Raw genomic sequence first — 11263 nt, 5'->3', positions numbered from 1 at the left:
GACGGGCCTAGCTAACTGACCGGGTGGTGTTGGCCGAGAGCGCACCGGGTCCTGTCCAGCAGGCGAGTCGCCCTTTTCCAGCCGTCCGCAGAGATAACTAATCCGGCTGGAGCCTGGGACTCGCGAGTACGGCGTGTCGGAGAAGGCGCGGCCCCTGGCGCCTGGTCCCGGCCGTGCTCGGTCGCTGAGGAACCACTGGGCTAAGCGAGGAAGAGCAGGCCGGAACCTTCTAGGGCCTCGGGCCCGGGGACCCGAGGAGGATGAGCTGGCTCTTTCCCCTGACCAAGAGCGCGTCATCCTCCGCGGCCGGGTCCCCTGCCGGCCTCACCAGTCTTCAGCAGCAGAAGCAGCGGCTGATCGAGTCACTCCGGAACTCCCATTCCAGGTGACTGGTGGCTTTGACCGAGGGTAAAGTAGGACAGGAGGGCGGGCTGCCTGCAACACCGGTGCAGCTCCTCAGGCCGCTCCGCCAGCTGCCTCCTGTTGATAGTCCTTCCAATGGGTTAGGCGCTTGCTTCCCGAGTGTGTCGCTGGTGGCCCACTGCTGTTCAGCCCTTCTCTTGACTTTCTCATCTCCACGGAGATAGTTATCTATATTCAGCATCCCTAGCTTCCACGCTAATTTTCCTTTTGATCCACCGATGATTGTAGCCTTGCATCGAATTGTTAATATGCTAACACTTGGTTAGAGACAGTTTGGGAAGATAATTCCCAAGTTTTACAAAGTGAGAAATTAAACTGTTGCAACATCGAAGGAAAGGGAAGCCAGTGTTTTTAGTTAACTCTGTCCTGGTGATAATCCTTTTGAATCTGTAATTAGAGCTCACCCTGTTCCAATAACCTCTCTCTGTCTTGTAAGAGTCTTTAGACTTCTCACTTTCTTGTATTTAGCTCCACATTTAGGACTTGCCATATATCATATGAGTTTGTCTTTTGAGTTTGCTTATTGTATCGTAGTCTAACTAGAAATACAGGAATTCAGATTATTTCGACTTTAAAAAAGCTGTAAAGTCATTTGCTGCAATCTTTTTGTTTAAAGTAGATATGACCGTGGCTGCTACAGGTTTTCAAATATTAGAGCTGCTTTGCAATATTTTAGTTTTACAATTAATTAACAGCTTCACAGCATATTTTATGTATAGAGGCCAACATGATTAAACTCTAGATTTTCAAAAGCCTTCTCACATTTTACACATAATGTGTAATATTTTTACTGTATTATATAATACTAATATATGTATATATACATATATACACACATCTGTGAGATAATATTGAGTTAGTGAAAACACTGTCAGGGGCTATTTTTGTATTACACATCCATTTTTTTCACCAAGCAAATAAGCTATAATCTCCATTTGTTTTAAATGAAATTGTCAAAAGAAAAATTCACTGCAACATCAGTTTGAATGAGGCCTGTTGCTGACCGATCTGAGTTTCTTGGTTGTCTCATTCATTCTTCGTTGTAGGAAAGTTTCACAAAGTCTAATTTAATGTCTTTTTAAGTAGAAAAGAGTAGCCATCCTTTATTGGTGGTTTCATTGTGGAAAATTAAATTCATAAAGTTCTTCAAGTATTAGGTGTGATGGCTTTTCCCCTGCTCACAAGGTCATGATCCATGCATGCTCTTAAAGCTTTAGGTCGGCTACACGAGAGAAACATATAGACTTATTTAAGCAAAATTTTATGTGGCGTTGAGCTTTCAGAAATGAAGACCAAGAGTCCCAGGGAAACCGTTTTGTTCTTAGGAATAGGCAGGTGGGTAGGAATGTGTTTGGACAAAAGGGCATGATCTAATGGTAGTTGACTGAAATGGAGGAACGTACCAAGTCCTGTGTTTGGCGTTTGTTTGCCTATTTGTTTTTGGGGTTTTTTTTTGTTTGTTTGTTTGTTTGTTTTTTTTTTTTTTTGGTTCTTTTTTTCGGAGCTGGGGATCGAACCCAGGGCCTTGCGCTTCCTAGACAAGTGCTCTACCACTGAGCTAAATCCCCAACCCCTGTTTTTGGTTTTCAAAGCAGGGTTTCCCTGTATAGCTCTACTTGCCCTCTCTGTAGGCCTGGGTAGCCTTAAACTCAGGGATTTAGCTGTCTGCATCCCAAGTGCTGCCACTCTCCCTGTTCTTATCTCTACTTGTGTGTAGCCTTCCTTCTACCTGGTCAGAGGGACAGAGCTCCTCTCCTCTAGAAAGAGGATTTTCTGAGAGTAGCCTTTCTAGGTGTTAGGTTCCTTTCATCATCCACGAGGAAAGGAAACTCTTGTTTTTATGACTACTTTCAGAGGAAAATGCGGATTAAGAAATAGGAAGGCAGCAGAATTTGCTCCTAAGTCTTCAAGTCTCCCTTAGTTTAAGGTACTTAGCAATTTCTGAACTCTAACACAAGTCAGCCTCACTCTCAATGGTGGTTTGTTTGTTTGTTTGTTTGTTTGTTTGTTTGTTGCTAACCTTCACAGCAGAGTCCAGGATAACTAGAGCTATACAAAGAAACCCTGCTTTGAAAACAAAAACCAAATAAGCAAACAAACCCCAAACACCTTTACAAGCTACATTTGCAAGATAGTGTAAAATAAGGTGACTGACTTTGGAGAAACTTGACAAAGGTTTCCGCCCTGTGTCAACTTGGAAACTTGTAGACTCTGTTAGTCCTACTGTTCCTTAACCTTTACTCTTTTCTGTTAGTAATGTTCTTGATTTTTTATTCTTGGGAGAAAAGATGGGACTTTTGAAACACTAGAGTCTCTCTCTCTCTCTTTTTTTTTTTTTTATTTATGCATATGAGTGCATTGTAGCTATCTTCAGACACAGCAGAAGAGGGCATCAGATCCCATTACAGATGGCTGTGAGCCACCATGTGGTTGCTGGGAATTGAACTCAGGACCTCTGGAAGAGCAGTCAGTGCTCTTAACTATCGAGCCATCTCTCCAGCCCCAACACTAGAGTCTCTTTACTGCTAAGACTAGTACATGGGGGAAGTGATCTGAAGTTTGTACTTTGGTCCCAGATAGAGTTAATAAAGTGGTAATTATTCATTGAAGGAGTTCTGGAGTTGGTTTAAAAGGATCAGTAAGTACCCTTAAATGGATGCAAAACAATTTTGTGTACTAATCTTTGAAGTAGAACTTTTGGACAGGTGACATTATCTACACATACATAACAACCCTAAGTATTTGATTCTTGTAAGTTCTTGAGATTTTAATTGAAATTCTTTAAACTTACGAATTAGATATGAATAATTCTAAGCATTTAAGACTCTCTTAAACACTTTAACAAAAGATTAGGTGTATTTCATAGCTTTTTTTTTTTTTCAAATGAATGAAACTGTCATAAAATACTAAAGGGGTTTAACCAAAGCAAGAGGACACATTTAAGTCTGCTATGAAAGTGAAAGTGGAAGTTCTGTAGCCTGGACTCAAGAACTAATCTTCTAGATAATAATAATCACACTATCCACTACTACTCAAACAGTGGTTCTCAACCTTCCTAATGCTGCGACCCTTTAATACAGCTCCACATGTTGTGCTGACCCCCAACCATAAACAATTTTCGTTATTACTTCATATCGCAATTTTGCTACTGGTGTGAATCATAATGTAAATATCTGATATTCACGCTATTTATGTGACTTGACCCTTGTAAAAGGGTCATTTAATTCCCAAAGGGTTTACCATCCACACAGGTTGAGAACCACTGCACTAAAACTTCTGAGTTCACATGTAGAAAAATAAATTCTTCTAACTCCTTGAAAAAGTATACTTCGGAAGAGATTCCTGCTTTCCTTTCCTTTTCCTCTGAATTCTTTAAAGAACACCTGTATGTGTTCTGTTTATAATCTAACTTGGGAGGTGCTTTCAAGCCTCAAGGTATAAATAATCAGTGATGATCTTAACTCACACTCTCATCTCTTTTGTCAAGGGAGTAGGACTCCTCCTCCTCCTCCTCCTCCTCCTCTTCCTCTTCTTCCTCTTCTTCCTCCCTTCCTCTTCTTCCCTTCCTCATCTTCCTCTTTTTGTGGTCTTCTCCTTCATTTGTTCGTTCATTCACTCACTCTTTCATTCACAGGGAGCCATCTGCCTCTGCTTACACAGTACTGGGAGGTAGGACTCTTGATAAATAGAAGTCAGAGGGAAAGTCCAGGTTTTCTCAATAATATAGAGCTGCGTGGGAAGAAAATCAAATGGGAGGGAAAATGCGTCTCGTGTTTTAGATACTGTTGTGTTCATGGGACTCCTGAAACTGATTTGAATTGTGATTGGGGGCTGACAAATAATGTAAAATAGATGGACAAGATTTTCCTGCTAAATTAATCAACTCTGGCTCAAACCTCCTTACCTCTGTGGTACTTAGTGTTTAGGATAAATAATTTCTCACTAGTGATGTGACTTTCACACTCTTTTTCAGAACATGTGTCTGTGATGATCCTTGGTAACTAGGCTAATATGAAGGTTTCCAGAAGTGAAACTATTAGTAGAATTTTTCTGTGTTGTACCCACAGTTAGAAAATACTATAAATGCATGAGGTAATAATGTCTGTTCCAAACAGGTCTCTCTTTTGTCAATATCTAAAGTTAATTAGCCTCTTTATTAATTTCTTTATCTCTAAAACAACCTAAAGCTATGTTATAAGTAGTAATTATTATTTATAATTAACTGTAAATTCAAAGTTATACAAGTAATAAGCCATCTTTATTATCTTTAACTGGGTCTCCCAGGTAAAAGGCTTCTGCATTAATTTTATAACAGTGGGAGTGCTGTTTTGATTGCATATTCAACAAGAGTATATTAAGTTGTTTGTGATGGCTTACAGAATTGTAATTTTCTTTTGTACAGCTAATAGACTCCTAATGACAGAAAGGCAAGAAGTCCAGAGCTACAGCTGGGTGGTGCCCTGTAATCCGTACATGCCTTGGGACCACTGAACTGGCTGCTCTTTGCTCTACTCAGCCTAGAAAGTCAGCTGATTCCTCAAGACTTTCAATGTGATGGCATTCTTAAAGGCACAAAACAAAATGAATCCTAGCATTGTAGACCTGTAGGGGGCGCACAAAGGAATAGAGCAGTGGTTCTCAACCTTCCTAATGCTGTGACCCTTTAATACATTTCCTCATGTTGTGGTGACCCCGACCATAAAACTGTTTTTGTTGCTACTTCATGACTGTAATTTTGCTACCAGTGTGAATTGTAATGTAAATATCTGTATTTTTTGATGGTCATATGTGGTCATTGTGAAAGGGTCATTCAGTCCCCAAAGGGGTAAAGCCCCACAGGTTGAGAACTGCTGAAATAGAAGCTTTGTAAGGAAAATGTCCTAGATTTCTGGTTGTAGTTCTAACACATACTAGATGCACAGTCTGTTTGTAAAACATTAAGCTCTTCCAGTTATTCATTTTCTGTCTGTGGTTCTTATGTATAATCTTAGTGATGGGGTGGATGCAGGGGTCAGATGTATGTGTGTGTGTGTGTGTGTGTGTATGTATGTATGTATGTATGTATGTATGTATGTATGTATGTATGTATCTGGTTCACTGGCTAGTCAGCTTAGCCTTTCCAGGAAGTGCCAAGTTCAGAGAGAAGGCCTACCTCAAAACCAAGTTAGACTGCTGTCCTTAGGAACAATATCAGAGGCTCACCTTCATATACACACGTACACTGGGTACCCAAGCACACAAAGATAGGGAAGACTTCTTTGATTTCACAAGTTCAGAGGCTTAAGCAGTGTTGACCCTCTTGCTGAACTGTTCAATCTCTGGCTAAAACATATCATAGTAGGAATATGTGGCAGAGGAAATTCTGCTGTGACAGCTTGGAGTCAAAGAGAGATGAGAGGCCAGAGCCCTCAAGTACATGTCCATTTCCCTAGCTTCCTCTGTTAGGCAACCCCATCTGAAGGTTCTCTCCTGTCTCAAGTAGCATCATAATTTCTGATCTAACATGTCTGCACATGGGCCTTTTGCAAACATTCAAGATCTAAAACCTGTAGCAAAACTATAGCAATGTCAATCTTCATAGTCTTTATATCATCTCCTTTGGTACTCTGTATTGCTACATGGATCACAGAGCCCTTTTTGATTATTCAAACCTAAATCCTGTACCTTCCCTGAGTCAGCTTTTGTGTAGTTGCTGATGACAGCTTTAAGTATTATTCTTTGTTCACAGTGTAATGCTTGTACCCTTTAGCTTACTGGTTTCTAGTAAGTCTACAGATTTTACTCTCAGTTTGTAAGACTCACAAACATTGAACCATAACAAACTTGTAATAAGAGGATACATGTTGTCCTTTAACTTATCTATTATTTTTATTAAAGGATTCATATTCAGAAATTAAAGCTGAAACTTTATGTTAAAATTTCCAAGTCTCCGACATTCTTTTGAAAGACTTTATTTTTGGAGCATCAAAATTAAATGTAATGCATACCCCTAACCCCCATCATGACTCTTCTAACTTTTCTTTAGAAATAGGAACATCTGGCAACAACATTTACTTCAAGTTAACAGTAAATGTCCTCTGCTAGGCCTGCCTCTCCCTATTTTACCATTCTCTATTGTATAAGAAACTGTATATTCACATGCATTTCCTAGCCACTATAGGCATTTGAGGTTAACTTGTTGCAGTAAAACGTTTCATAAGAGGAAGAATAAGGAGATGTTGAGCTCTTCATAGCCCTCCCTCAAAAGGGGTCAGCCAGCCAATCATGGGCTAAAATCTCAACTGTGAGCTAAAATTAAGCTACTGAGAAGTAGTCTTTGTGTGACTGTTCCTAAGACAGTGTGGAAAAGCCACTGGAATTGGTTTGGGAAAATTTGGAGCAAGGGCTTGTGAAAACCTAGGATGGTATAGCTAGAACTTAATGGGCACCTAGTTCAGAAGACCAGACTGGTGATAGTGAAATGCAGAGATAGTAGAAGTCAAGCTGATGAGGTGGGAGCTTTAGGGTATCTGACCAGAGGCAATCACCAAGCAGAAACTTGGTGAAACTTTATGCGAAATTGAGCTCAGAGTGAATGGAGAGGTGCTTTTGATGTAGGAAATCTCAAAACAGCACAGCACTCAGGCAGCAGCATGGATACTATTGAAAGCAAACACATTTGAAAGAAAGAACTGGGAAACTTTGAGACTAGCCAGAAAAGGAGCATGTTTAAAAGGTATAACCAAAAGCTGCCACGTGTGGTGGGAGTCCCAGCTTTCAACAGACAGAGGTAGGAACATCATATGTTTAAGGTCTGCCTAGAAAACATGGTAAAACCTTTTCTCAGAAGTGGAAACAGAGTTGTAGTAAAGATTTAGTTGTTAAAGAGGTTGACCTCATTAAAAAATGAAAAGATCCAATGTTGTTCACTGGGACAGTAGGAGGTTTCCGTTTCTGACTGGTCTGCTCTGTTTTCTGGGCAGTGGTGAGCAGCACTTTGTGAGAGCAACATCCTGCACCACTCTTCTCTGGATAGCAGGGTTAAAACCAGAATAAGAAACTCTAGTCTTATAATCTTCTTTAAGGCACATGCTTGTAGTAACCTAAATCCTTCAGTCAGTGGGCCACTTTGTAGGCTTCCCTCTCCCAGTACCAATGTGGGGACCAAACCTTTGTCTCACAGGCCTTTGGAGAACATTTCCAACCTAACTGTAGCAGATATTCTGTTTTATTTTGCATGTGAAGCCTTTTCAAGAGTGTGTTCTCCAATTCCCGTTTCCTGGTCACTAAGTCTTAGTTGACTTTTAAATGTACTTCAGGGAAGTTCTACCGCTCTGTTCTCCACTAGTGTCTTCTGTGTCCACAGTCATTATCATGTCTGTTTTGAACATTGCTGAGACTGTTTTAGACCGAAGTATTTTCAAATAACATACGGCAGTTACTTAAGTTATTTTAAAATTCTTAGTTTTTCATGTTCATATCAACTGCATATTTATACTGATATATGTACATGCTTATTCATTTGTTCTTATGAAGATATTAAGCAAACAAATTTGAAATCTTTTTGTTTCCTTGAGTTTTTGTTTTTGTTTTTTTTTTTGGTCTGTTGAGTTAGGTTCCTGCCTTCTAATATTTTTTCCCCTTTGAAAGCTTTCTGATGCTCTTATTTCTGCTTTTGCGATTCCTTTCCACTTGTTTGTGGTTTCGTCATCTGTTCACTTTAACTTGCCTGTGTGACAGAAGGGAAATAATGGCTGCTTCTATGCCTTCTTGCAGCACTGCCTTTCTAGTCTGTCTCAGCATATTCTCCTCAGGAAGATCTCTCTCCTGTGTCCACTGGAACACGCAGAGACAGGAGAAGGGGCCTTCCCTCTCCCAGTCTGTCCTTGTTTTGCATGGGCTGGATTCCAGGCTTTGGAGTATCTCACGTTGCTGCTCCTCTCTTTGCATTGGTCACATTGTGTGGGTGAAGGTACTTCTTTTTTTTTTTTTTTTTTTTAATTGTTCTGTCCTTTAAAAAAGGTTTCACTGTGTTGCCCTGTCTGGCCAGGCCGACCTTGACAGTGCTGATCCTCCTGCTTCTTCCACCCAAGTGTTGACATTACAGACGTGCACCACCGGCCTGCCTGTCATCTTTTATCTTGCAAGCTTCCTTACATTTTCATGTCTGCCTATGCTAATATTTGCTTTTCATGCTGTTATTGATTTACTTTTTAGAAATCATTTGATTATTTTTTTAAGATTTATGTAGTAAATGGATTCTTTTGAGATATGTACTTATAAATGATAATTTGAATTATCTAGTACTGTAGGAGTAGAATATATGTTGTATCTTGAACTGTTCTTCCTGAGAGTTACCCAACTTTCCCATCAAGCTGTATGCTCCTGTAGAGGTACGGCCATTTCAGTATTCCCATTTTCCTGAAAATTACTGGGTACATAGTATCTGCTCAGTTTTACTATATTTAGGGAAATCCTTATTAACAGTAAATAGAAACCAAACAATAAATAATTGCTTAATTTTTAAAGACAACTTTTAGCCATAACTAATATGTATTTTAGATTCATGTTTAGGAACTACCAAAACATGAGGCCAATTATGTGTTCTGACTAACAGAAGTTTAAAAAATTTATAGGTTTTCTTCTTTTATGTGTATGAGTGTTTTGCTTGCATGCATGTAAGTGCATTTTGTGTGTGTGTGTGTGTGTGTGTGTGTGTGTGTGTGTGTGTGTGTGTTACTCACAGTGAGAAAAGGGCATTGGATCCCCTGGAACTGTACTTAAAGATGGCTGTGAGCAGCCATTTGGGTGCTTGGAACTGAGTCCAGGTCTCCTACAGGAGGAAGAACTGCTCTCAACTGTTGATCCATCTTACCAGACCAAACATTTTATATTCTAGATTTATATAGCTCCAAAGGTTTAGAAACACTTGAAGTGAAACTTAAGTGGTAGGGCATTCCCTTCTACATGCAAGGAAGGCTCCCTGAGTTTTCCCCTTTCTGCATTAGTGTGTCTACTGCTGTTGTTAGCCTCTTGTTTAGCCCATTGTTACAATGAGTGAAACTTCCCTGTCATTTTTAGGAGACACAGCAGCTTTTCTGCTTCTCTGACTTTTACAATCCTGCTCCCTCTTCCAGGACATTCCCTGAGCCTGAGGTGCAAATGTTGTGCTCTAGACATCTATTTGGGCTGAGTACCCCAAGAGTAGTTGTTCCCCGCATTTTGACCAGTTATAGATTTCTCTAATAGTTCTGTCTATTACAAAGAGAGACTTCTTTGATGAGAAGTGAGAGCCACATTTATGTGCAGGTATAAGGATAAGTATTTAGAACCCTTAGGAATTATCCTGGTTTAGTAAAGTGGAGGTAGCAGGTTCTCCACCAAGACCCACCCACGGCATCACTAGCCTGGGTAGTTGCTAGGTTTCCAGTGCTGGCATGATTTCTCTAATATTGAGCAGGCCTTAGGTCTGATTCGTCATCTGTTGGTTAGTGCCAAGATATTAATGCCACCATTGCACCTTATGGATAACTTGACGTGCTGGTCATTATTGTGATTTATAAGTCTTACAGCTGTGTAGGACTATGACTATTTCCCTCTACTGGTAGTTTGCATTTTAATGTTTCCTGTGATTTTTTTTTTTAAATAAAATTCAGAAAAAAATGACTGAAAATCTTAGGGAGTTAAATTTTATTACCATGAATCCAAGAGGTACAACTTAGGTGAATTTTATAAAGTAAATGCTTTCTTTAAAAATATCAACACATTGAGCAGTAATTTGTCAAGTAATCTTCTGAAGCCTCTACATAAATGATCTTGTTTAATCAGACAATATCGCAAGGCCTCTATGATCTAATATCACCATCTCTCACTAGAAAAAAAGGTTCATTAACTTTAACTTGATCCGATACCAAGGGTCTTGGTCATTATTCTACTGCTGTGAACAGACACCATGACCAATGCAACTCTTATTAAAAGAAAGTATTTAATTGGGGATTTGCTTACAGTTTCAGAGGTTTATTCCATTTATCATCATGTATGGTGCTGTCCCTGATCTGCTTGCATGAGTAGTGAGAAAACTGGACCTAGCATGTGCTTTGAAACCTCAAATCCTACCTCCAGTGTCACACTTCTTCCAAGTAGGCCGTACCTACTCAAACAATGCCACAACTCCTAATCCTTCACAAAGCGTTCTACTCCTTGATGACTAAGCATTCAAATATATGAGGCAAGAGGGGTCAATCTTATTCAAAATCATCACACCAAGTGAAATGGTCTATGTGGAATTTGTACCTAGAAAATCTGTCTTTAATACGCCCTTGCTTTCAGTCACAAAGTACTCTACTTGACTTGAACTGATAGAAGTTTCTTTCACTATTCATTCCTTGTGCAGTGACATCTTGGTAGTTTGGAAAAATAAGATAAATTAGGACTTTGTTTTAATTAAATGGTATTAATAAAGGGGAGGATGGTGTCAACTAAAACCAGTCCCCAAAGAGAAGCTTTCATAAAAATCATGTATATTCTGATACTGATTGCCTATTTGAATCCACCTATTTCTATCTTCTTATATTTTTATTAGAGAGTTCTGTACAATGTATTTTGATCATACTTATTTCCCCCATACTCCTCCTAGGTCTGTCCCCTTCCCTACTCACTCACTTTGTGTCCTTTTATCTAGTGTGTGCTATCTATACATTCTTGAATGTGTGGCCTTCCACTAGAGCTTGGTCGACTTACCTACCAACATATGTACCAGAAAGCCCTAAAGAAAGCCGGCTCTCCCTCTTCCAGCAGCTATCAGTTGCTAATAGTCCCACCCCCCTCAATTAGGGGGACTTTATTATTTTGTCTGACTGAA

General features: G+C 39.7%; 1 protein-coding gene across 5 annotated transcripts in view; it reads left to right on the top strand.

The window, feature by feature from the left end:
• The first annotated feature begins 20 nt into the window (after positions 1–20).
• Positions 21–11263, top strand: part of Vps37a (VPS37A subunit of ESCRT-I) — a 43976-nt gene continuing 32733 nt past the window's right edge. For 4 of the 5 annotated variants that reach the window (XR_596484.4, XM_063275236.1, XM_063275235.1 and 1 more), the window contains exon 1: positions 251–385. Coding sequence is in view for 4 of the 5 variants with exons in the window: in XM_063275236.1 (XP_063131306.1) it covers positions 261–385 (125 nt within the window). In the remaining variant the exon portion in view is untranslated. Of the gene's footprint in view, positions 386–11263 lie in introns of all 5 variants that reach the window. The other variant, NM_001024867.1, reaches the window with a different exon arrangement.

Source organism: Rattus norvegicus, chromosome 16 (assembly GCF_036323735.1).
Source record: "Rattus norvegicus strain BN/NHsdMcwi chromosome 16, GRCr8, whole genome shotgun sequence".
Taxonomy (NCBI): Eukaryota; Metazoa; Chordata; class Mammalia; order Rodentia; family Muridae; genus Rattus; species Rattus norvegicus.
Note: the sequence above shows the minus strand (reverse complement) of the source record. Positions and strands in the feature narration are given on the sequence as shown.